Source organism: Nerophis ophidion, linkage group LG29, assembly GCF_033978795.1.
Source record: "Nerophis ophidion isolate RoL-2023_Sa linkage group LG29, RoL_Noph_v1.0, whole genome shotgun sequence".
Lineage (NCBI taxonomy): Eukaryota > Metazoa > Chordata > Actinopteri > Syngnathiformes > Syngnathidae > Nerophis > Nerophis ophidion.
Genome location: NC_084639.1, coordinates 1,999,850 through 2,025,439, shown reverse-complemented (window position 1 = coordinate 2,025,439; position 25,590 = coordinate 1,999,850). Strand labels below are relative to the sequence as shown.

At 39.2% G+C, this 25,590-nt stretch overlaps 2 protein-coding genes across 5 annotated transcripts in view; one reads left to right on the top strand and one right to left on the bottom strand.

Moving 5' to 3' along the window:
- Positions 1-3,582: 3,582 nt before the first annotated feature.
- On the bottom strand, positions 3,583-7,168 carry LOC133545861 (solute carrier family 49 member A3-like). Its single transcript, XM_061891547.1, has 4 exons — positions 6,832-7,168; positions 6,658-6,761; positions 4,300-4,746; positions 3,583-4,262 (listed from the first exon to the last, which is right to left on the bottom strand). The coding sequence occupies exons 1-3, from the start codon at positions 7,149-7,151 to the stop codon at positions 4,595-4,597; spliced, it is 576 nt and encodes a 191-aa protein (XP_061747531.1). The 5' UTR covers positions 7,152-7,168; the 3' UTR covers positions 3,583-4,262; positions 4,300-4,594.
- Positions 6,465-25,590, top strand: part of LOC133545859 (nuclear cap-binding protein subunit 1) — an 80,604-nt gene continuing 61,478 nt past the window's right edge. Inside the window, exons 1-3 of one of the 4 annotated variants that reach the window (XM_061891545.1) lie at positions 6,465-7,011; positions 8,927-9,050; positions 10,372-10,541. In XM_061891545.1, the coding sequence (XP_061747529.1) occupies positions 7,010-7,011; positions 8,927-9,050; positions 10,372-10,541 (296 nt within the window). In that variant the 5' untranslated portion in view covers positions 6,465-7,009. Of the gene's footprint in view, positions 7,012-8,240; positions 8,563-8,648; positions 8,854-8,926; positions 9,051-10,366; positions 10,542-25,590 lie in introns of those variants that run through there. The other 3 variants (XM_061891546.1, XM_061891543.1, XM_061891544.1) reach the window with 3 other exon arrangements.

Here is a 25,590-nt window from a genome sequence, read left to right as displayed (position 1 = left end):
TACACACATATATATGTGTATATACACACACACACACATATATATATATGTGTATATATATACACATTTATACGTATATATATATACACACATATATAAACATATATATGTATACACGTGTGTATATATATATATATTTATACAGACAGACATATATATGTACACACACATAAATATATATATATGTATGCACACACACATATATATATATATATACACACACACACGCGTATATAAAAGCAACCACATATTTATAAAAAAATTACTAGTGCAGAAATCTGCCTTTAACGCTGCTATCATGTTTATTTGCGCTGTAAACAAGCCCCGCCCACTCCGCCCGTGTCGGCTCCTTCTCATGCTGGTTTGGTAACACTCGTGTCACGTGATTTCAAAACTGACGTCTCATTGGCTGGTTCCCACGCAGGCGCGATTTATGCAAAAGCAGCCAATATTTCGACGCTGGTTTGTTTTTTGTCCAACACATCTGCGGAGGTGAGTAGTAACGTGCGACATTTACTCCGTTACATGCACTTACGTCACTTTGAAAACAAAAATGTACTCGTCAGAGTAGTTTTACTGCAACATACTTTTTGTGCTGATAGTTGTCTTACATAATGGCGCCACTAGATGACGCGCTAGCATAAAGCAGCAGGTGTATGTCATTAGCTGATGGCGTGTTTGGGAATGATCAAATAATTGTCTTGCATTTGTTTTCACTGAAAACAGAAGACTTTTTACTTTGACTTGAGTAGTATTGTGAAGAAGAAACCCTGCTTTATTTCCCTTCCGTGTACTTACATCAGAATTATCAACCATTAGGCCAGGGGAGTCCAAACTTTTTCCACTGAGGGCCGCACAGGGAAAAATAGAAGTATGCGGGGGCCATTTTGATATTTGTCATTTTCAAACCATAACAAAATACCGTATTTCCTGGAATTGCCGCCGGGCCGATAATTAATTTAAAGTGTCTTCTCACTCCTGCACTTACCAAAGGCATGCGGTAAAAGTAAGCATGTGCTAATTAAAACCTCATTCACTCCTGCACTTACCAAAGGCATGCAGTAAAAATTTGACTGTGATGTAAGCTTGGACCTTAAATCCTACTGAATAGCTATTAATCTTCTTCCATTTATGCGATTTTAAATTACCGGTATTGAAATCAGCCTCCTCCATTTTGAAAATGATGACAGGGGAAGTGTCACCAGTTTGACCAGGCGGTAATACTAAGCATGCACTAATTATTTTGCGAAGGCAGTAATTCAAGGCAGGCGCATACTATATGTCCTGCGGCAATTCAAGGACATATGGTATATGGATTTTAAAAAAAGTATTTTACCTTTAGACGTCCCGGGGACCATAAAGGGTCTCAGTTAATAAAATGTTAAAAACTAGTCAAATTATTATTATTTTTATAATTTAATGCTTACAGTAAATCTCTATATCAACTTAAAAAAAAAAAAAAAGTTTTATGGCATTTCGGTCAAAAAACATCTTTTGTTTTTTAATAGTAAAACAGAAATATGCAGTATTTAGTAATTAGAGCCCTAAAAGATCAATAATTCAGGACACCATTGATTTGAATTCTTTATTATTTTTGAGTAATCACAGTGAAAAGATAAATAAAATACCAGTAAATATATTTGGGATCAAAAAGGTGCCCCACTCAGAAAGTGATACATTTTTATTAGGTTTTATTTTTATAACTGAAGTTACGAGATCAATTTCATATATATTTGTCGATTTTACATTTGAACTATTATTGTTTGTTTTATGCTCTTTTGTCAAAGACAACTTGGTTTTTATATGGAAACTGCACAATATATGCAATATTTACCACATAAAACATTTTAAAGTGAATTTTTTTTAACCAATTGGAGCTTTGAAAACAATTATTATAACATGGATTTTTTTGTCATATTTTTTGTTTTGAGCAATGGCAAAAAATACTTTAAATTGTATTTATTTACTAGCAAGCTGGTCTCGCTTTGATCGACATTTTGAATTCTAAGAAAAACAAAACTCAAATCGAATGAAAAAAATCCAAGAAAATATTTTAAAGATTTGGTCTTCACTTGTTTAAATAAATTCATTTACTTGTTTACTTTGCTTTTTATAACTTTCAGAAAGACAATTTTAGAGAAAAAATACAACCTTAAAAATGATTTTGGATTTTTAAACAAATATACCTCTTTACCTTTTAATTTCCTGCCCTTATGTGGGCCTACCGAGGATGTCGTGGTGGTTTGTGCAGCCCTTTGAGACACTAGTGATTTAGGGCTATATAAGTAAACATTGATTGATTGATTGATTCTTTCCTGACAATTTAAATCAATGTTCAAGTAAATTAATTTTTTTTATTGTAAAGAATAATAAATACATTTTAATTTAATTCTTCATTTTAGCTTCATTTTTTTTCGACAAAAAATATTTGGGAAATATTTCTTCAAACTTATTATGATTAAAATTCCCAAAAAATATTCTGGCAAATCTAGAAAATCTGTGGAATCAAATTTAAATCTTATTTCAAAGTCTTTTGAATGTCTTTTAAAAATTTTGTTCTGGAAAATCTAGAAGAAATAATGATTTGTCTTTGTTAGAAATATAGCTTGGTCCAATTTGTTATATATTCTAACAAAGTGCAGATTGGATTTTAACCTATTTAAACATGTCATCAAAATTCTAAAATCAATCTTAATCAGGAAAAATGACTAAAGATGTTCCATAATTTTTTTTTTTTTTTTTTTTCAAAAAGATTCAAATTAGCTAGTTTTTCTCTTCTTTTTTTCGGTTGGATTTAGAATTTTAAAGAGTCGAATTTGAAGATATAAGTTGGCGACTTGTCCAGGGTGTACCCCGCCTTCCACCCGATTGTAGCTGAGATAGGCGCCAGCGACCCCAAAAGGGAATAAGCGGTAGAAAATGGATGGATGGATGGAATTTGAAGATAAACTATGTTTCAAAATTTAATTTTCTTTTTTTTTGTGTTTTCTCCTCTTGTAAACCGTTCAATTAAGTGTTTTTTTCATCATTTATTCCCTACAAAAAACTTTCAGTAGAAGGGAAAAAAATGTAGACGGAATGACAGACAGAAATACCTATTTTTAAAAAAAAATATTTATTTGTTTCTATATATATTTATTGTGAGAAATCATTAAGATGATCAGTGTTTCCACAAAGATAAATATCATTATTTTTTAATAATAACATAGAGTTAAAGGTAAATTGAGCAAATTGGCTATTTCTGGCAATTTATTTAAGTGTGTATCAAACTGGTAGCCCTTGGCATTAATCAGTACCCAAGAAGTAGCTCTTGCTTTCAAAAAGGTTGGTGACCCCTGCATTAGAGGTAAGATCATGGAAAGTCCAACTCCACATGCTGCTGTGAAAATAGAAGAAACTGAATGATTTGAAAAATCCGACTAACTTCGTAGATAGAAACATACTGACTGTAATTGTGACATGACGTCAGAAAAGGCAGCAAAAATCCTCAATTGTTACTTTTAAACTAGTAAAAAGAGCATTTATATCATGTGTGTCAGTAGAAATGTTCACATTTCAGCCTACAAGAATTCCACTTCCAACTGGAGAAAAGTGTGATTTTTATATTTGACACACACCAACTACAATTGTATTCCAAGACCATTACAAAATCAGCTCTTGAATAAATCAGAAGTTACTCGCAAGTTACTAAATACTTGAGTCGTTTTATCACGGGGACGGCGTGGCGAAGTCGGGAGAGTGGCCGTGCCAGCAACCTGAGGGTTACTGGTTCAATCCCCACCTTCTACCATCCTAGTCACGTCCGTTGTGTCCTTGAGCAAGACACTTCACCCTTGCTCCTGATGGGGCCTGGTTAGCACCTTGCATGGCAGCTCCTGACATCAGTGTGTGAAAGGGTGAATATGGAACTGGTGTCAAAGCGCTTTGAGTTCCTTCAAATAAAGGTAGAAAAGCGCTATACAAGTATAACCCATCACACAATACTTGCTCAACTAATTATTGGGATGAACACTTTTTACTTGAGTCATATTTTAAAGTAACAGTACTCATCTGTCAGCATAATTTGATGTACACAAAATTCAGTTGCATAAATGGCACGGTGGCACAGGGGGTTAGTGCATGTGCCTCACAATACGAAGGTCCTGGCTTACATGATCAAACTAGGACTAAAATCTTTCGGTGTGGAGTTTGCATGTTCTCCCCGTGACTGCGTGGGTTCCCTCCGGGTACTCCGGCTTCCTCCCACCTCCAAAGACATGCACCTGGGGATAGGCCCCTCCCACCTCCAAAGACATGCACCTGGGGATAGGTTGATTGGCAACACTAAATGGTCCCTAGTGTGAATGTTGTCTGTCTATCTGTGATGAGGTGGCGACTTGTCCAGGGTGTACACCGCCTTCCGCCCAAATACAGCTGAGATAGGCTCCAGCACCCCCCGCGACCCCAAAAGGGACAAGCGGTAGAAAATGGATGGAAATTGTCAAAAGAAAACTTTTCCTAATGAAGATATAAATGAACCTCCATAAAAGTGGTGACATAACAAAGGACAAAATACTTCTTGGTTATTTTGTTATGAAAACGTTACTCGGCCGGATCACTTGTTCTCGCTGGCGGCGGTTCCGTTGCCCTGGCCGGTCCCGTAAATGGCGGCTTTTTCGTCCTCCAGGCGCCTGTAGGGCGTGTGGAAGAAGATGAGGAAGATGCAGGAGGACACGGCGCTCAGTGCGGACAGCAGCATCACAGGAACTGATGGGACACAGCAGGCACAGGACCATTAAGGACACGCCCACACCAACCTTTTCTTACCCTAACCTCCAATTCAGGGGGGTCCAAACTCCTCCCACTCAGGGCTACATTTTGGAAAATCTATGAATACTGATGTACAAACCATGTTTCCATATGAGTTGGGAGATTGTGTTAGATGTAAATATAAACAGAATACAATGATTTGCAAATCCTTTTCAACCCATATTCAGTTGAATGTGCTACAAAGACAACATATTTGATGTTTAAACTCATAAACTTTATTTTATTTTTTTGCAAATAATAATTCACTTAGAATTTCATGGCTGCACATGCCAAAGTAGTTGGGAAAGGGCATGTTCACTACTGTCTTACATCACCTTTTCTTTTAACAACACTCAATAAACGTTTGGGAACTGAGGAAACTAATTGTTGAAGCTTTGAAAGTGGAGTTCTTTCCCATTCTTGTTTTATGAGAGCTTCAGTCGTTCAACAGTCCGGGGTCTCTGCTGTCGTATTTTACGCTTCATAATGCGCCACACATTTTCGATGGGAGACAGGTCTGGACTGCAGGCGGGCCAGGAAAGTACCCGCACTCTTTTTTTTACGAAGCCACGCTGTTGTAACACCTGCTGAATGTGGCTTGGCATTGTCTTGCTGAAATAAGCAGGGGCGTCCAGGAAAAAGACGGCGCTTAGATGGCAGCATATGTTGTTCCAAAACCTGGATGTACCTTTCAGCATTAATGGTGCCTTTATAAATGTGTAAGTTACCCATGCCTTGGGCACTAATGCACCCCCATACCATCACAGATGCTGGCTTTTGAACTTTGCGTCGATAACAGTCTGGATGGTTCGCTTCCCCATTGGTCCGGATGACACGATGTCAAATATTTCCAAAAACAATTTGAAATGTGTACTTGTCAGACCAAAGAACATTTTTCCACTTTGCATCAGTCCATCTTAGATGATCTCGGGCCCAGAGAAGCCGGCGGCGTTTCCGGATGTTGTTGATAAATGGCTTTCACTTTGCATTGCAGAACTTTAACTTGCACTTACAGATGTAGCGACCAACTGTATTTAGTGACAGTGGTTTTCTGAAGTGTTCCTGAGCCCATGTGGTGATATCCTTTAGAGATTGATGTCGGTTTTTTATACAGTGCCGTCTGAGGGATGGAAGGTCACGGTCATTCAATGTTGGTTTCCGCCCATGCCGCTTACGTGGAGTGATTTCTTCAGATTCTCTGAACCTTTTGATGATATTATGGAGCGTAGATGTTGAAATCCCTACATTTCTTGCAATGTCACTTTGAGAAATGTTGTTCTTAAACTGTTTGACTATTTGCTCACACAGTTGTGGACAAAGGGGTGTACCTCGCCCCATCCTTTCTTGTGAAAGACTGAGCATTTTTTGGCAAGCTGATTTTATACCCAGCCATGTCACCCACCTGTTCCCAATTAGCCTGCACACCTGTGGGATGTTCCAAATAAGTGTTTGATGAGCATTCCTCAACTTTATCAGTATTTATTGCCACCTTTCCCAACTTCTTTGTCACGTGTTGCTTGCATCAAATTTTAAAGTTAATGATTATCAGTTTGAACATGAAATATGTTGTCTTTGTAGCATATTCAACTGAATATGGCTTGAAAAGGATTTGCAAATCATTGTATTCTGTTTATATTTACATCGAACACAATTTCCCAACTCATATGGAAACGGGGTTTGTACATGTGATTTTGTAGTTTGAAAACATGAGCAAAATATTTGACACTGTCATTATGGGTTATTGTGTGTAGAATTCTGAGGACAAAAATGAATGTATTTCATTTTGGAGAAAGGCTGTAACACAAGAAAATGTGTAAAAAGTGCAGATGCCCTGTATTTGCAGATAAAATGGTGTTGATCTGACGTTACCTTTCCAGCTCTGAGGGGCGAGCGTGCAGGTTAAGCGAGGCGACTCTGCGATGGGTGTTGCCAAAGCTTGAAGCAGGATGATGTAAATCAGCGACTGAACTTGTCTGCAGGGCAAAGAGCAAGAGTTCTAGAGTTTCAAGTCGCCGAGGAGAGGAAGTAGGACGTGTGCGTTACCCTGATATGAAGACCAGTCCGGCGGAGGTGGCCTCTCCCACAGGGTAGGAACATTCCACGGACAACTCCATCACGGCCGGGTAGATGGAGACACCCAAGAAGCCAAAAAGAGCGCAAACAATCGCTACGGCCACCTTCTGATCTTGCATCAGACACACCTGGGGAGGATTGTGGTGAGATGTGTGTGTTCTTGTATTTCTACCCTTCTGAAGACACCAACAAGGAAAAGTAGCTTCCATATGAGGAGGTGTGAACAAGTTAGGACATAAATCATGGTCCCAATACGGAAAAACCATTGCATCTAATAGAGAATGTCTCATTTACAACCCTGCTGGTGAAATCTATCAAAATGAGGGTGGTCCCAAAAAGGAGGGATTTTCCAAATTGACTGTGTGTCGGTTTTAAAAGTGCTCCCCCTCTGGCCAACATATGTAACAACAAGTGTGTGTAAGAAGTTGAAATGCGCCCACTTTGGCCAAAATTAATAACAAAAAGAAACTGAACATGTACACAGAGACATACCGTAATAACTTGAAGTAAAACAAAATGTTTTAATTAACTAAAAGCAGTCTTTTTCTCACAATGTGTCGACTTTTTTTTCTGATAAAACTGGGAACAATTTCTCATATTCTTTTTGTTTCTGTAATTTGCAATATTTTCTCGTAGAATTATTACTTTTTTATGTAAAATGATAACTTTTTGATGCAAAATGGTGACATTTGTCATAAAATATAGAGATTTATCACAATATTGCCTATTCTTTCGTTGTTCTTGTAAAATAGTGACATTTTTTGAGTAAAATTATGACTTTTGTGTCATAATATTTCCTATTAAAATTCCTATTATTATAATGTTGCCAAAAATGTTATAAAACTGTGACTATTCATAAAATTGCCAAAAGTTGAAGCTTTTTCTCCTAAAATTCCACCTGTTATTGAGTAAAATTCCAACTTTTATCATAATATTGCACAAATGTTCAGTTTTTCTTGGAAAATTGTGACTACGATTCCAACTTTATTATAACCCTGCCAAAATTCTAAGCTTTTCTTGTGAAATTATGACCTTTTCATGCTTTTTATATTTGCATAGTATGTATATATTATTAATGTTGTAAATACAAATATTTCTATATCTAGTAAGGGTGGTCCTGAAGAGGTCGGCATTTTTCCGAGGTCTCAACAAGGTAATAAATAGGTGTGTGTAAGATGCACTCACCACAGTGAAGGCGCAGGCCACCATGGCAGAGAGGCTCATGTTGACTTTGATGGCCTCTATGAACTTCTTGGTTTTGTCAACGTAAAGCCCCGGCAGGGCGGCGCCCACCATGCCGAACACGATGAAGAGTGCGCCGCATAGACCCACGAAATCCTGTAGGGATGAAACACGTGCATGTGATAGATCCTACTTTGAAGGTATGTCTGACAAACCAAACAAACAAAGCGTGCATTAACAGATCGATAAAAATCAGTAGCAAGTAGCGAGCTGAATGTAGATAAATGGAGCGCAGTAAAAGTAGTGTTTCTTCTCTGTAAATATACTCAAGTAAAAGTATGTTGCATTAAAACTACTCTTAGAAGTACAATTCATCCCAAAAGTTACTCAAATAGATGTAACGGAGTAAATGTAGCGCGTTACTGCCCACCTCTGTCCGAAACATATCATGTCTCACAAGAGATTGGTACACTTCTTCATAATGACAGGACACACGGAAATCATCAAAGACCTCAAACAGTAAGCTGCTCAGATTCAAGTTAAAGTACCAATGATTGTCACACACACACTAGCTGTGATGAAATTTGTCCTCTGCATTTGACCCATCCCCTTGATTACCCCCTGGGAGGTGAGGGGAGCAGTGAGCAGCAGCGGTGGCCGCGTCCGGGAATGATTTTTGGTGATTTAACCCCCAATACCAACCCTAGATGCTGAGTGCCAAGCAGGGAGGGTAACAGGTCCTATTTTTATAGTCTTTGGTATGACTTGGCCGGGGTTTGAACTCACAACCTACCGATCTCAAGTTAACTGGTATGAAATGTTCATATTGCGTGAGCAGGTGAATAAAAAGTGTCCTCACGTCGGTGTATCCCTGCACACACAGGATCTGGTCCAGCAGCGTGGAGAAGCAGGTGAACACGGCCACGCCCGAGCCAAAGCACAGCAGCAGCAGGTACGCTCGGTTCCTCAGCAGCTGGGCGGGACAAGGACAAAGGGCGGCGAGTCAGGTGTGTCCCACAACACGGCACCACACTGCAAAAACTACAATCTAAGTAAGATAAAATATTTCAAATAAGGGTGATATCTGCTTATTTTCTGTCTGATAAGATCATTCTTCTCACTAAGCAGATTTGATGTTAGTGTTTCACTTGTTTTAAGGGTTTTGCTCCTAAATGATCTCAGTAAGATATTACAGCTTGTTGCTGAGATGTTATAGAATAGAATAAAATACAATAGAATGGACTTTATTGTCATTATATTTGCATAGAACGAGATTAAGGAATCCACCTTAAGGTGCGGTAGTGGAAACAAATATGGGCACGAGAGGTAATAAAGGAAAAACTATCAATTGAAATAAACAGACTACAATCCAATAAAAATAAGAAGCAATCCTGTACAATATACAAAACACTATAGAAATACAAAATACTGTACAATATACAGAACAAGACAAGAGTACCAAAGTAATAAATAACAATCAGTGTCGGACGTATTGCACTTGAAGGGAATAAGCGGTAGAAAATGGATGGATGGGTAGTATTGCACAGTAGGGTATTAGGGTAGGATATTGTATAGGGGTGAATTATTATTATTATTATTATTATTATTAAGTTAGAGTTCAACATGGTGACAGCTCTGGGAAAGAAGCTGTCTCTGAGTCTGTTTGTTCTGGCTCTGATGCACCTGAAGCGCCTGCCCGATGGTAGCAGGTGGAACAGGTGGAAGCCGGGGTGTGTGCTGTCCTTGGTGATGCTTTTTGCTTTGTTGAGGTACCGGGAGTTATGTCAATCCTTCAAGGAGGGCAGGGGGCAGCCGATGATTTTTTGTGGAGACTTTATGACCCTCTGAATCGCCTGTTTGTCTGCTTCGGTGCAGCTGGCGTACCACACTGTTATGACCTATATTGAGTAAACATGCTTGAAACTAGAATATCAACTGTTGCAAATCTGTGTCATCAGCACAAGTACAAAACTGCTTTTTTAAAGTAAAAAATGTCTTACTTCAAGCATGAAAAAAAAAAATCATGATGCCGGACGCATATCGTTACGTCAAGATAATGGCCTTAGCGTTTACTTCATGTAAGAATACTCTTCAACATATTGAGGAAAAAGGTCTCTTTTTTTCTACCAAGAAAAGTGCACTTGTTATTAGTGAGAATATACTTATTTTAAGGTATTTTTTGGTCCATAGAGGTTTGCTAATTTGACCTTTTTTGGAAAGTCTTGACAAGATAAACCTTCTTGTTTTATTGGCAGATAATTTTGCTAAATACCCCTAATTTTTATTTATTTTTTTCTTGTTTTTGAACACTGACTTTTTGCAGTGCAGGATGTTTCCTACCAGTTTGAAGCCATGTCTGAAGGGTTCCGAGGTGGAATGTTCTGCGCTGGCCGATGGCGGCGTCGGGGGGGGGGGGGCACTGCACCGCATGCCCATGGTGACGAGGAAACAGCTGACGCAGGCAACAACGGCATAGACCAACATCTGAAGGATGACAGGTGAACATTTATTTTTACCTTGAGATCCTTTAATCAGCTATTCAGTAATTCTATATAACTCACCAAAAGTGGGAGTTGTGCCGTGCGAGCGATCTTTGGAGACGCCATGTTGGCGATGAGGATGCCCAGCGGGTTGGCTGTGGAGGAACAGCGGGCTAAAGATGATCACCTCCATGTCAAGTGTCTCCCATAAAATTGCTCATAGACACCTTGTAACTCACTTGGTCTGCCAGAGCATAAGACCATGTAGCAGGAAGGGATCAGTGTTGCCAACGTAACCACTTTCTTGCTATATTGCGTAATCAGACCTCTTTTTCCAAAAAGTGACTCATCCATTGGAAAGACTTTTGTAGACCATGAATGCATCTGTGGGCCCCTCCCACATCTAAAATCACTCTAGGGATGTAACCATGAATGGTATTAATGATAACCGCGGTAAAACACCCCACAGTTAGTATTACCATTTTAAAGGGCGGTACAGCTTGGTTGGTAGAGCGGCCGTGCCAGCAACTTGAGGGTTCCAGGTTCGATCCCCGCTTCCGTCATCCTGGTCCAGTGGTTCTCAAATAATAGGACCTCTTTAAATACTTGACAGTTTGAAGCAGTTTTCAATATAAGTAGTGAATTCAATAATTAATTATATATCTATTTTTATTTTTATTTTTTAAAATACACAATATATATTTACATATATAATTAATATTTACCAATTTCTTCACATTATTGTAAATTAATAGTGAATTTAAAAGTACATTCGTTACTTCTGGAACTGTGACAACACTAATTCTAAACATGAATTTTTTGCATTTCATGTTTTTTTACAGTCATTTATGCAAAATAGTGGATTATTCCAAGGCAAACCACCGCCGCCAACAAATACACTATATTGCCAAAAGTATCTGGCCACCTGCCTTGACTCACATATGAACTTGAAGGGCCATATCATTCCTAACCCATAGCGTTCAATATGATGTGGGTCCACCTTTTGCAGCTATTACAGCTTCAACTTTTCTGGGAATGCTGTCCACAAGGTTGCGGAGTGTCTTTATAGGAATTTTCCACCATTCTTCCAAAAGCGCATTGGGGAGGTCACACACTGATGTTGGTGGAGAAGGCCTGGCTCTCAGTCTCCATTCTAATTCATCCCAAAGGTGTTCTATTGGGTTCAGGTCAGGACTCTGTGCAGGCCAGTCAAGTTCAGCTGCATCAGACTCTGTCATCCATGCCTTTATGGCCCTTGCTTTGTGCAGTGGTGCACAATCATGTTAGGAGCGTGGAATTGTCCAAAAGGTTTTGGTATCCTGGAGTATTCAAAGTTCCTTTCACTGGAACTAAGGGGCCAAGCCCAACTCCTGAAAACCAACACCACACCGTCATTTGTCCGCTGACCCCTCTCTGTCAGTTTACATGGTATACTAATTGGTGGCTGACTTGATGTTGTTCCCAAACTTCCATTTTCTTATAATAAAGCCGACAGTTGACTTTGGAATATTTAGGAGCGAGGAAATTTCGCCACTGGATTTGTTGCAAAGGTGGCGTCCAATGACAGTTCCACGCTGGAAATCACTGAGAGCGGCCCATTCTTTCACAAATGTTTGTAAAAACAGTCTCCATGCCTAAGTGCTTGATTCTATACACCTGCGGCCGGGCCAAGTGATTAGGACACCTGATTCTCATCATTTGGATGGCTGGCCAAATACTTTTGGCAATATAGTGTAGATTGCAGTCCTGTGGGGGAAACACTTCCACATTTCTCACTCACCCATGGAGGCCATCATGTTGGCCGTGGCTCGCTGGTGATCGGGGAACCACAACGCCGCCATCTTGGTGGGCGTGAAGATGATGAGCGGCTGCGCCACCGCTGCCAGCGTCTGACCGAAAAACACCACCGTCGAAGCTTTCTTCTGCGTAAGAAGTGGAAAAATTCTCTGTTTTCCCGAAATTCCGTATTACCATTTGTCATTTCAACATGTTATTACTTCAACAATTCTCCACCGATTGAGAAATTGTCCAAGACATCAATAAATTTAGATTAGATACTACTTTATTTATTCCTTCAGGAGAGTAAATGCCTTGGCAGAAGACACCTCCTGCCAAAGATGCCTATACCGCAGGATTGTTAATTTTTCAAATGATCATCAAATGTTGCCGTTGACATCAGTGATGCTATTTGGAACAGAAAAGATATATTTAGTAAGTAGAAAGAAAACACAAGGAGCCCGGGCAACAGCAGCGAAGGCCCATGCATGCTGTGCCCTCCGGGCAACAGCAGCGAAGGGCTGCCCGGCCGCCGGGCAGCCCATGCATGCTGTGCCCTCCGGGCAACAGCAGCGAAGGGCTGCCCGGCCGCAGACTGGCTGCGTAGTCCTTATAGCTGTTCAACCAACCTTTTTAAGTTACGGTTGGGTAGTTAACATGGGCGCCAATTGCCTCGTACCTTGGTAGCTGTTTAGCCAACCCTTTTAAGTTACGGTTTTAAGAAGTACCAAGTGTTGAAACCGTGGGTCAGAATGGTGTGTGTAAAAGCAAAATGCCTGTGTCAGTCTCCCAGCATTGGAGCATTCGTACACAATTCCATCAGGAATTGCCTCATTTACTTTTAAATCTTTAATAAACATGGAAAATAATTACAAATAAAGTTACAAAAATACAATGTTTCCACAATTTTTAACCTATTACACCATTTTGGAAAGTCCAGGATTTTCCAAACTTCTTGATTCTACAAAGCCTTCTTTGCAGCGACTTCTCTTTTCACAGTTTTCAACATGTTACAACTTTCAGAGTCCAAGGGTTTTGCTATTAATAGAACATTGACGGTCTACCTCACTGTTTGGGCAGCACATCAAAATCACCAGTCGATGGTAAAACCAATATCGAATGTCATATTTTAATAGAGCATTCGTCAAAAAGTTTGCTTTCACAATTTTACTATCAGGGAGACTGACAAGGGCATTTAGCTTTTCCACACACCATCCTGACTCACGGTTTCAACAATTGGTACTTGTTAAAACTGTAACTTAAAATGGTTTGCTGAACAGCTATCAAGGTTCGATGCAATAGGCGCCCATGTTAACTACCCAACCGTAACTTAAAAAGGTTGGTTGAGCAGGTATAACGACTATGCGGCCAGACTCCCAGGTGACTGGGCATTTCATTGCTACTGTTGCCCAGAGGGCATAGTATGCATGGGCTGCCTGTGCAATATCTCAATTCCTGATTATTCTGAATGATAATTAGTGGGAGACCCGACAACACTGATGCATTGACATCTGCGTCGAGCTCAATGAACCAAACACTGTGTCGGTGTGCAGTAACAGCTAATCCTTTCGATAGCTCAGTTGATAAAGTGGAAAGCTGTATTAGCTTATGCTGAGTTCTTTAGGGCACTGGTTCAAATCCAGCTCGATGGATCACTCATTACGTTTTTACCATGAATTGATTAACGTGGAATCCGACTCCGACTTAAGTTGAAAAACTTATTGGGGTGTTACCATTTAGTGGTCAATTGTACAGAATATGTACTGAACTGTGCAATCTACTAATAAAAGTTTCAATCAATCAATCAATAGTGCGTAATCAGAGCGCATGTGTAAAAAAAAAAAAAAATTCCCAGTCCACAACTATCCTCATTCACAACACGTTCTCTTAGATTTCCATGTTATGATACATGTTCACATTATTTATTGACTGTATCTAAAAAGTATTTAAAAAAATTTAGTATTATTTAAATGAAGATATGAAATAATCCTAAATGAAATTCAATGACTTGGTTTATATTATTGGATATACTAGGTCATAAAATCAGTGTCAGTTGAGTTGGTCCATAGATTTCCTGTAGGGAATTTTAATGTCCAGCAGATGTCAGTATTTAGTGACACAGGATCAATACAGTTTATAAATGTGTCAAAAGGCTGTGCAACGCCTCATCAACCCATCACTAACAATCACACAGGTCAGGTAATGTCAAGACTTTAATCTACACTGGACATAGGCAGTCTTCTTTACTGTCAAAGACTTTTTGACAAATCAATCAAACGGAACCCCCGGTCAAATGACAAATTCAGTATTACTTTTCAACAGACATTTATTTAATCTTGTTGTTTGTGGTCTGGACATTTGACACAGGAATTTAACTTTTCCACACACCATCCTGAATCACGGTTTCAATCGTAGTCCATGTTAACTACCAAACCGTAACTTAAAAGGGTTGGTTGAACAAGTATAAGGACTAGCAGGTCATTGCTAATGTTGCTAATAGGCACAGTACTCATGGACTAAGTTTTGGGGAAATTCCTATTGAAATCAATGGGACATCCTTCAAAGTTCCACTTATTCCATCTGATTCCAACTGTTCCAACTTCAAAATTTTCAGACTCTTCAGGAATTGTGTACTTGAGTTAAACAATGCAAAAATAATTCCGGGATTTCAGTTCATCATCAGCATTGGAGCAATCACACGCAATTCCTTCAGGAATTGCCTCATCTAGTTTTTAATGTTTAATAAAAAATAAATAATGACAAATAAAGATACAACAATACAACATTTCGAAGTTTTAACCTATTCAAACCATTCCACCTTCGAACTTTCTTCAGCCGCACAATACTTGTGCTATAGTTGTAGGAAATGTCTCAAAACCTCTTCAGAAGTGCCGACAAAATTCAAAATGGGCAGAAAATGCATATTTTTGGATAACTTTTTTTCTCGAAAATGTCGTAAGGGGGGGTGGGGGGCCTTACGCAAAAATTCACAAAAACGAACTTTCTTCCGTCGCACAATACTTGTGCTATAGTTGTAGGAAATGTCTCAAAACCTCTTCAGAAGTGCCGACAAAACCCAAAAAGGGCGGAAAATGCATATTTTGGGGAAAAAAAATTCTCGAAAATGTCGTAAGGGGGGCGCCTTACGCAAAAATTCCCAAAAACGAACTTTCTTCAGCCGCACAATACTGGTGTCATAGTTGTAGGAAATGTTTCAAAACCTCTTCAGAAGTGCTGACAAAACCCAAAAAGGGCGGAAAATGCATATTTTTGGAAAAAAATAAATTCTCGAAAATGTCGTAAGGGGGGGCCTTACGCAAAAATTCCCAAAAACGAACTTTCTTCAGCAGCACAATACTTGTTCTATAGTTGTAGGAAATGTCTCAAAACTTCTTCAGAAGTGCCGACAAAACCCAAAAAGGGCAGAAAATGCATATTTTTAGAAAACTTTATTTCACGAAAATGTCGTAAGGGGGGGGGGGGCCTTACGCAAAAATCCCCAAAAACGAACTTGCTTCAGCCGCACAATACTTGTGCTATAGTTGTAGGAAATGTCTCAAAACCTCTTCAGAAGTGCCGATAAAACCCCAAAAGGGCAGAAAATGCATAATTTTGGAAAAAAGAAATTCTCGAGAATGTCGTAAGGGGGGGGCCTTACGCAAAAATTCCCAAAAACGAACTTGATTCAGCCGCACAATACTTGTGCAATAGCTTTTTCTGGCGACTACTCCTTCAGCATTTTTCAACGCGTTTTAACTGTTCCACCGTCGAAGCTTTCTTCTGCATAAGAAGTGGAAAAATTCTCTGTTTTCCCGAAATTCCGTATTACAATTTGTCATTTCAACATGTTATTACTTCAACAATTCTCCACCGATTGAAAAATTGTCCAAGACATCAATAAATTTAGATTAGATACTACTTTATTTATTCCTTCAGGAGAGTAAATGCCTTGGCAGAAGACACCTCCTGCCAAAGATGCCTATACCGCAGGATTTTTAATTTTTCAAATGATCATCAAATGTTGCCGTTGACATCAGTGATGCTGTTTGGAACAGAAATGATATATTTAGTAAGTAGAAAGAAAACACAAGGAGCCCGGGCAACAGCAGCATGCATGGGCCGCCGGGCAGCCCATGCATGCTGTGCCCTCCGGGCAACAGCAGCGAAGGTCTGCCCGGCCGCAGACTGGCTGCGTAGTCCTTATAGCTGTTCTACCAACCTTTTTAAGTAACGGTTGGGTAGTTAACATGGGTGCCAATTGCCTCGTACCTTAGTAGCTGTTTAGCCAACCCTTTTAAGTTACGGTTTTAAGAAGTACCAAGTGTTGAAACCGTGGGTCAGAATGGTGTGTGTAAAAGCAAAATGCCTGTGTCAGTCTCCCAGCATTGGAGCGTTCGTATACAATTCCTTCAGGAATGGCCTCAATTACTTTTAAATGTTTAATAAAAAAGGAAAATAACTATAAATAAAGATACAACAATACAATGGTTCCACATTTTTTTAACCCACCATTTTGGAAAGTCCAGGATTTTCCAAAATTTGTGCTTCTACAAAGCCTTTGAAGCGATTACTCTTTTCACAGTTTTCAACATGTTACAACTTTCAGAGTCCAAGGGTTTTGCTATTAATAGAACATTGACGGTCTACTTCACTGTTTGGGCAGCGCATCAAAATCACCAGTCGATGGTAAAACCAATATCAAATGTCACATTTTAATAGAGCATTCGTCAAAAAGTTTGCTTTCACAATTTTACTATCAGGGAGACTGACAAGGGCATTTAGCTTTTCCACACACCATCCTGACTCACGGTTTCAACGATTGGTACTTGTTAAAACTGTAACTTAAAATGGTTTGCTGAACAGCTATCAAGGTTCGATGCAATAGGCGCCCATGTTAACTACCCAACCGTAACTTAAAAAGGTTGGTTGAGCAGGTATAACGACTATGCGGCCAGATTCCCAGGTGACTGGGCATTTCATTGCTACTGTTGCTCAGAGGGCATAGTATGCATGGGCTGCCTGTGCAATATCTCAATTCCTGGTTATTCTGAACGATAATTAGTGGGACACCCGACAACACTGATGCATCGACATCTGCGTCGAGCTCAATGAACCAAACACTGTGTCGGTGTGCAGTAACAGCTAATCCTTTCGATACCTCAGTTGATAAAGTGGAAAGCTGTATTAGCTTATGCTGAGTTCTTTAGGGCACTGGTTCAAATCCAGCTCGATGGATCACTCATTACGTTTTTACCATGAATTGATTAACGTGGAATCCGACCCCGACTTAAGTTGAAAAACTTATTAAGTTGAAAAACTTATTCGGGTGTTACCATTTAGTGGTCAATTGTACAGAATATGTACTGAACTGTGCAATCTACTAATAAAAGTTTCAATCAATCAATCAATAGTGCGTAATCAGAGCGCATGTGTAAAAAAAAAAAAGAATTCCCAGTCCACAACTATCCTCATTCACAACACGTTCTCTTAGATTTCCATGTTATGATACATGTTCACATTATTTATTGACTGTATCTAAAAAGTATTTAAAAAAATATAGTATTATTTAAATGAAGATATGAAATAATCCTAAATGAAATTCAATGACTTGGTTTATATTATTGGATATACTCGGTCATAAAATCAGTGTCAGTTGAGTTGGTCCATAGATTTCCTGTAGGGAATTTTAATGTCCAGCAGATGTCAGTATTTAGTGACACAGGATCAATACAGTTTATAAATGTGTCAAAAGGCTGTGCAACGCCTCATCAACCCATCACTAACAATCACACAGGTCAGGTAATGTCAAGACTTTAATCTACACTGGACATAGGCAGTCTTCTTTACTGTCAAAGACTTTTTGACAAATCAATCAAACAGAGCCCCCAGTCGAATGACAAATTCAGTATTACTTTTCAACAGACATTTATTTAATCTTGTTGTTTGTGGTGTGGACATTTGACACAGGAATTTAACTTTTCCACACACCATCCTGAATCACGGTTTCAATCGTAGTCCATGTTAACTACCAAACCGTAACTTAAAAGGGTTGGTTGAACAACTATAAGGACTAGCAGGTCATTGCTAATGTTGCTAATAGGCACAGTACTCATGGACTAAGTTTTGGGGAAATTCCTATTGAAATCAATGGGACATCCTTCAAAGTTCCACTTATTCCGTCTGATTCCAACTGTTCCAACTTCAAAATTTTCAGACTCTTCAGGAATTGTCTGCTTGATTTCAACAATGCTAAAATAATTTCGGGATTTCAGTTCATCATCAGCATTGGAGCAATCACACGCAATTCCTTCAGGAATTGCCTCATCTAGTTTTTAATGTTTAATAAAAAATAAAATAAATAAATAATGACAAATAAAGATACAACAATACAACATTTTGAAGTTTTAACCTATTCAAACCATTCCACCTTCGAACTTTCTTCAGCCGCACAATACTTGTGCTATAGTTGTAGGAAATGTCTCAAAACCTCTTCAGAAGTGCCGACAAAATCCAAAAAGGGCAGAAAATGCATATTTTTGGAAAACTTTTTTTCTCGAAAATGTCGTAAAGGGGGGGGGGGCCTTACGCAAAAATTCACAAAAACGAACTTTCTTCAGTCGCACAATACTTGTGCTATAGTTGTAGGAAATGTCTCAAAACATCTTCAGAAGTGCCGAAAAAACCCAAAAAGGGCAGAAAATGCATATTTTTGGAAAAAAAAATTCTCGAAAATGTCGTAAGGGGGGCGCCTTACGCAAAAATTCCCAAAAACGAACTTTCTTCAGCCGCACAATACTTGTGCTATAGCTTTTTCTGGCGACTACTCCTTCCACATTTTTCAACGCGTTTTAACTGTTCCACCATCGAAGCTTTCTTCTGCATAAGAAGTGGAAAAATTCTGTTTTCCCGAAATTCCGTATTACAATTTGTCATTTCAACATGTTATTACTTCAATAATTCTCCACCGATTGAAAAATTGTCCAAGACGTCAATAAATTTAGATTAGATACTACTTTATTTATTCCTTCAGGAGAGTAAATGCCTTGGCAGAAGACACCTCCTGCCAAAGATGCCTATACCGCAGGATTTTTAATTTTTTCAAATGATCATCAAATGTTGCCGTTGACATCAGTGATGCTATTTGGAACAGAAATGATATATTTAGTAAGTAGAAAGAAAACACAAGGAGCCCGGGCAACAGCAGCGAAGGGCTGCCCGGCCGCCCGGGCAGCCCATGCATGCTGTGCCCTCCGGGCAACAGCAGCGAAGGGCTGCCCGGCCGCCCGGGCAGCCCATGCATGCTGTGCCCTCCGGGCAACAGCAGCGAAGGGCTGCCCGGCCGCCCGGGCAGCCCATGCATGCTGTGCCCTCCGGGCAACAGCAGCGAAGGGCTGCCCGGCCGCAGACTGGCTGCGTAGTCCTTATAGCTGTTCAACCAACCTTTTTAAGTTACGGTTGGGTAGTTAACATGGGCGCCAATTGCCTTGTACCTTGGTAGCTGTCTAGCCAACCCTTTTAAGTTACGGTTTTAAGAAGTACCAAGTGTTGAAACCGTGGGTCAGAATGGTGTGTGTAAAATTAAAATGCCTGTGTCAGTCTCCCAGCATTGGAGCATTCGTACACAATTCCTTCAGGAATGGCCTCATTTATTTTTAAATGTTTAATAAAAAAGGAAAATAACTACAAATAACTGTACAACAATACATTGTTTCCACATTTTTTAACCTATTACACCATTTTGGAAAGTCCAGGATTTTCCAAAATTCTTGCTTCTACAAAGCCTTCTTTGCAGCGACTACTCTTTTCACAGTTTTCAACATGTTACAACTTTCAGAGTCCAAGGGTTTTGCTATCAATAGAACATTGACGGTCTACTTAACTGTCTGGGCAGCATATTAAAATCACCAGTCGATGGTAAAACCAATATCGAATGTCACATTTTAATAGAGCATTCGTCATAAAGTTTACTTTCACAATTTTATTATCAGGGAGACTGACACGGGCATTTAGCTTTTCCACACACCATCCTGACTCACGGTTTCAACGTTTGGTACTTGTTAAAACCGTAACTTAAAATGGTTTGCTGAACTGCTATCAAGGTTCGATGCAATCGGCGCCCATGTTAACTACCCAACCGTAACTTAAAAAGGTTGGTTGAGCAGGTATAACGACTATGCGGCCAGACTCCCAGGTGACTGGGCATTTCATTGCTACTGTTGCCCAGAGGGCACAGTATGCATGGGCTGCCTGTGCAATATCTCAAATCCTGGCTATTCTGAATGATAATTAGTGGGAGACCCGACAACGTTGATACATCGACAGTAAAAAAATGTATGATTTATTTTTTAACACTTTAATGAGTAGGACACTTTTGGATCCCCAATTATTTTAGTGTGATTTGTTTTGAAGTGTCATTGCTCCAAAAATAATAATGAATCAAAATCCAAAATGAAGGCTTCAATTATTATATCATCTCAAATATTCCACCTCAAAAAGTTATTGGATGAAATATTGCATATTTTCTGTTTTTTCCATTTTTTCCCTAATGTTGATCTAGAGATTTAAAACATGAATAATAATGAAAACAATACTAATAATACTGAATAATGACACATTTTTAATATATTTTTTTGACCAAAACCCTAACTGAGTGGAGGCCTAAATGTATATTTTTGATACATATATTGTATTGGTTTTTCAAATCAAAAATATGAAAATGGCCCCCGCTTGCTTTGATTTTTCAGTGGAAAAAGTTTGGACACCCCTGCCATATGGTCTCCACATCAAAGGTCCATTTCCCTACGAAGACCATGCATCCTGCCCATCAACCAATGGCCTCAGCAGCCAAGTTTGATCACTCTATGGAGGCTGTACACCCCTCCCATCCCCACACCGCTGGCCCATCACCAAATGTCCACACCTATGGTCCTTCACCCGGCGTACACAATAGCTTGCTACCTGAATCCACCTGAGAATAAAAAGGCAGCTTTCCTGGCACCAGACAGGAGAGATGCAGGCAACCCATCTATTGAGGACACTATCTGTTATCAACCACAGGCAGAAAAATCATGGACGCCATGTGATGGAAAAAATGTGGGCAGAAAAAGAAGGAATTGAAGAAGTCCTCTTGAAAATAGGTAAGTAGCATTCATGATGTCATTGTTTTGTTGACTTCAACTTTGAACACATTTTCTCCTTCTGCTATTGTTTGTGCTCTTTTTTCCCTTTCAGATCCGGTCCAAGTCAGAGTACTTCAAACTCTCTGCGACTTGGTTGGAGACAAATACAGCGACGGCCCTCCTCAACAATCGGGCCAGCAAGAGCTCTTTCCTGAGAGCGGCGTATTCATATCATTGTTCCGCCTTGCTGCCATGAGACATGCTGCAGAGCCCAAATGTAGGCCTTTATTTGGACCTCTTTTTTCTACGTGTCAAAATGCTGTCCCTTTTTGACGCCCTGGAAACAAACCTGCAGGAACACCAAAGCGCATCCTTAAGCGGAAAAAAGTGGAAGGAATCCTTAGTAAGTTTTCCCAAACAGAGGGTGTTTTCAGGCCAAAATTGGGTCACAATAATGAAATAGAAGTTCAATATGAGAAATGTTGATCCCTTTTCGATTACAGCAGACTGGAAGCATAACTGAATGTTACATCATTACAATTTGTTATCCACTCCAAACTAGCGTTATGATGAGCAATATAGTCTGATGTCCATCAACTTGAAGTGTGGTTGTGTGTATTAATGGTTTTGCGTAAATGAAGGCAATAAAAAAGCATTAAATGAGGCATTTAAAAAAGGGAATATGATTGTAGGACATGGCGGACAGTCAATATGTCAAACGGTAAAGGAAAATGAACTTAAGAAGGTTACAGTCGTTTCTTTTTTGAACTGCATACAAGAGGTATTGTAAGGTGGGAACACGACAAAAGCACTGCTTCAATCAAGCAAAATGAAACATCAACTTTTCCATTCTTTGGTCACTGTAGGCGTGTAGTCCTTAACTGTGACTCCATGTCAGGATAATGGAGAAGCTGAGCCGACACGGAGTCGTTTATTTCAATCATCTCCACTTCAACACATATGAGCTAACTTGCCTAACATTAGCAACTGTTGTGACGCAATTCCCTCAAGTGATCTACGCTAGCCTAGGATGGACAAAAGAGGCCATTTTCACAGCAGACCACAACTATTTCATTCTCTGACATTCCCACAATAAATGAATACAAGTTCCTTCAGCTGCCGGACACTTGATACATACTTGCTGTTTACTGTAAACATTTGAAACAACAGAGAGGGTGTAAATACAAGAAATGCAATATGTTTCATTGCTATAGCTTTTTTCAAATGCATTTGATTGGCATTTTTACCAATATTATTCTGTATTTTTCTCAAATGTTTAAATCCATCATCCATTTCCAAACACATGCATCATTTGCAATCCTAGTATGATGTTCATTTATTTTTCCATAAAACCTTTGAACTATTTGAAAACAAATTGTATCCTGATTAAAAATGCTTTGTGGCTGTTATAAGTCATCATTTCAGAGAATATATATATACTTATATATACTTACAGCATGTTTCAAACAGACACAACTAAATAAATGGCTAATGGGTATATTATATTGATCATCTGATGCAGAATGGGATGTTTGTTTAGAGGCTTTAAGTGCAGTTCTCCTTTAATATTTTGGATAGTCGAACCTTTTAATGAGCGATTGTCTACGGCCACGCACACAGTCAAAACACCAGATGCTACTCCACAAAAATAAATCAATAAAAATACATTCTCCAATGAAACAGCTTTGTAATCCAATTCTAATACACTAGATAGTAACAGTTCATGTCAACTTTTCAACTCATTTACTTGTCTAATGCTTGCAACTGTGTGTATACAGATCATTGAAAGCTTTTGATGATGTAAAAAAAACAACTAAATGCAGTCGCACATGGGCATTACATTTTTTGAAGTAGCAACAAAATGGCATTAAAAAGCATTACATTTGATTTGCATTATTATTGTTATTGCATTGCATAGATTTGATACAGTAGAAGCATTTAAGTCTCACCTTAAAACTCATCTGTATACTCTAGCCTTTAAATAGACCTCCTTTTTAGACCAGTTGATCTGCCGCTTCTTTTCTTTCTCCTATGTCCGATGACCATGGATGAAGTACTGGCTGTCCAGAGTCGAGACCCAGGATGGACCGCTCGCCTGTGTATCGGTTGGGGACATCTCTACGCTGCTGATCCGCTTGAGATGGTTTCCTGCGGACGGGACTCTCGCTGCTGTCTCGGATCCGCTTGAACTGAACTCTCGCGGCTGTGTTGGAGCCACTATGGATTGAACTTTCACAGTATCATGTTAGACCCGCTCCACATCCATTGCTTTCGGTCCTCTCCAAGGTTTCTCATAGTCAGCATTGTCACTGGCGTCCCACTGGATGTGAATTCTCCCTGCCCACCGGGTGTGAGTTTTCCTTGCCCTTTTGTGGGTTCTTCCGAGGATGTTGTAGTCGTAATGATTTGTGCAGTCCTTTGAGACATTTGTGATTTGGGGCTATATAAATAAACATTGATTGATTGATAGCTGTAGAAACTGATGTGGCAAAATGACGAATGGCTGATGATTATGTTCTTGCCTTGCAGCGTATGTCCTGAGATGCAGTACCCTTCCTGATTGGGACCATATTGAGGAGGTCAAGCTCAAGAAAGCTTTGGTAAACAAAAGTCAGGCCAGAGAGGGTTTGAAGTAGGCCCTTGTACCTGTCAAGTTCATTCTATGGTAGGATGTTCAATATTTTGGTCTAGGTTTGCGCAGTATATGTTGTCAAAAATGGCCCTATGATGTAGCTTTTAGTACCAGGTTATACTGTGATAATGCATATTGAGCTGTGCTGTGCCAAGCAAATTTGGCAGTGATGCAACCTCACTAACAAGCTAGCGGCTAATATCCTTTTACAGTTCAAAGTTGTTTCCAATCCCCCAAAAAATGATGCAGTACGTTACTGCTTACATAATCAGGTATATTAGTAGCTTTTGTAACCAATTTCAACATGTTTCAATGATCATTTGTGTAGCAAATGTTCTATTGTTATGGCAGGAGGCTGTTCTATTGTTTACAACAGTGTTTCTTAATCCTAGGGCTGGGGCCCACTGTTTGGCTGCGAGTACCCCTTGGAAGCCGCCAATAAATATCTGTTTCTTAGCTGTGGTCCGTCCATATGGGCCGCAATGGTACTCGCTTGTAATCCACTTTAGTGTAGAAGGACTCATTCAGTGTTTATATTTCATTTGGCCCCAGACCCCTCTGTAGTGGAACATTCTGAGACCCCTCTGTGGTGGAAAAGTTGGTCGTTAAAAATGTTAAGAATCCCTGCTTTTCAATGTGTGATTATTTTTTGGTATGTAGACCAGTTCCAGACAGCACGGTTACAATTTTATAAATGTATTTCAGTTTTTGCTTGGAATATTTCAAAAATGGAAATGTTGTCATTTACTCACCTTCTTACTGAGATGAAGTCAAGTGTTTTTTGAACTAAGGTACCTGCTTTGCTCAACAAGGAGTTCAAAAAACTACACCTGACTTTTTCACAATAACAAAGGGAGTACTTCAGGTCAAATTCATTTATTTTTGTATTTGTTTTATTTTCTGTATATTGTTTTCTATGTTGTCTTAAGTATTGTAAATGACAATATGTACATGATGTATGTACTAATTTACTACATTTACATTTTGTTATTTCATCTATTTTTAAATTATATTTTAAAATAAAGTGATACACCTTTCAATATTTGAGTATTTGTTTAGTGCTATTTCTAATGAAGTCAGATGAATATTTAAATTGCACTCTCAATTTGTTCTCATGATTCTCAAATTTGAGATATGACAATAAATTGAAGAGAAATAATCAAGACATGAAAAAGACATACATAAGATCTCTTTTATTGCTCACACATCTCATTTCTTTCTCTTTTGATCATCCTTCCAAATAAATGAGACATGATTGAGAACAATGGAGCTCTCGTCAGTGTATCCCACTTCTCAAATATTGCTCAAAGGGTTGTCTCAAATCAACCTCCTTTGTCTCAGTGACGTCTTGTCTCTTTTTAGCTTCTTTATTGCTCCTAAGGGTCCCTTAGGAGCAATAAAGGAGAAGCAATTGATCACAAAATGAGACAGATATGAGAAGCTCAAAATGTTCTCAAGATACGAGATTAAGCAACAGATGAGCAAGCACATTTTTGCTGTGGCCACGCTCCCTCCACCCCAGTGGACGATGGTGTGGAAC

Excerpts from the sequence above, each read along its gene's own strand:
- LOC133545861 (XM_061891547.1), bottom strand. The coding sequence starts at position 7,151 with ATGAGACATTCTCTATTAGATGCAATGGTTTTTCCGTATTGGGACCAT. Across the intron at positions 6,762-6,831 it reads GGACTGGTCTTCATATCAGG|ACAAGTTCAGTCGCTGATTT; the intron begins GTAACGCACACG and ends TTTGCCCTGCAG. Across the intron at positions 4,747-6,657 it reads CGCCCCTCAGAGCTGGAAAG|TTCCTGTGATGCTGCTGTCC; the intron begins GTAACGTCAGAT and ends GTGTCCCATCAG.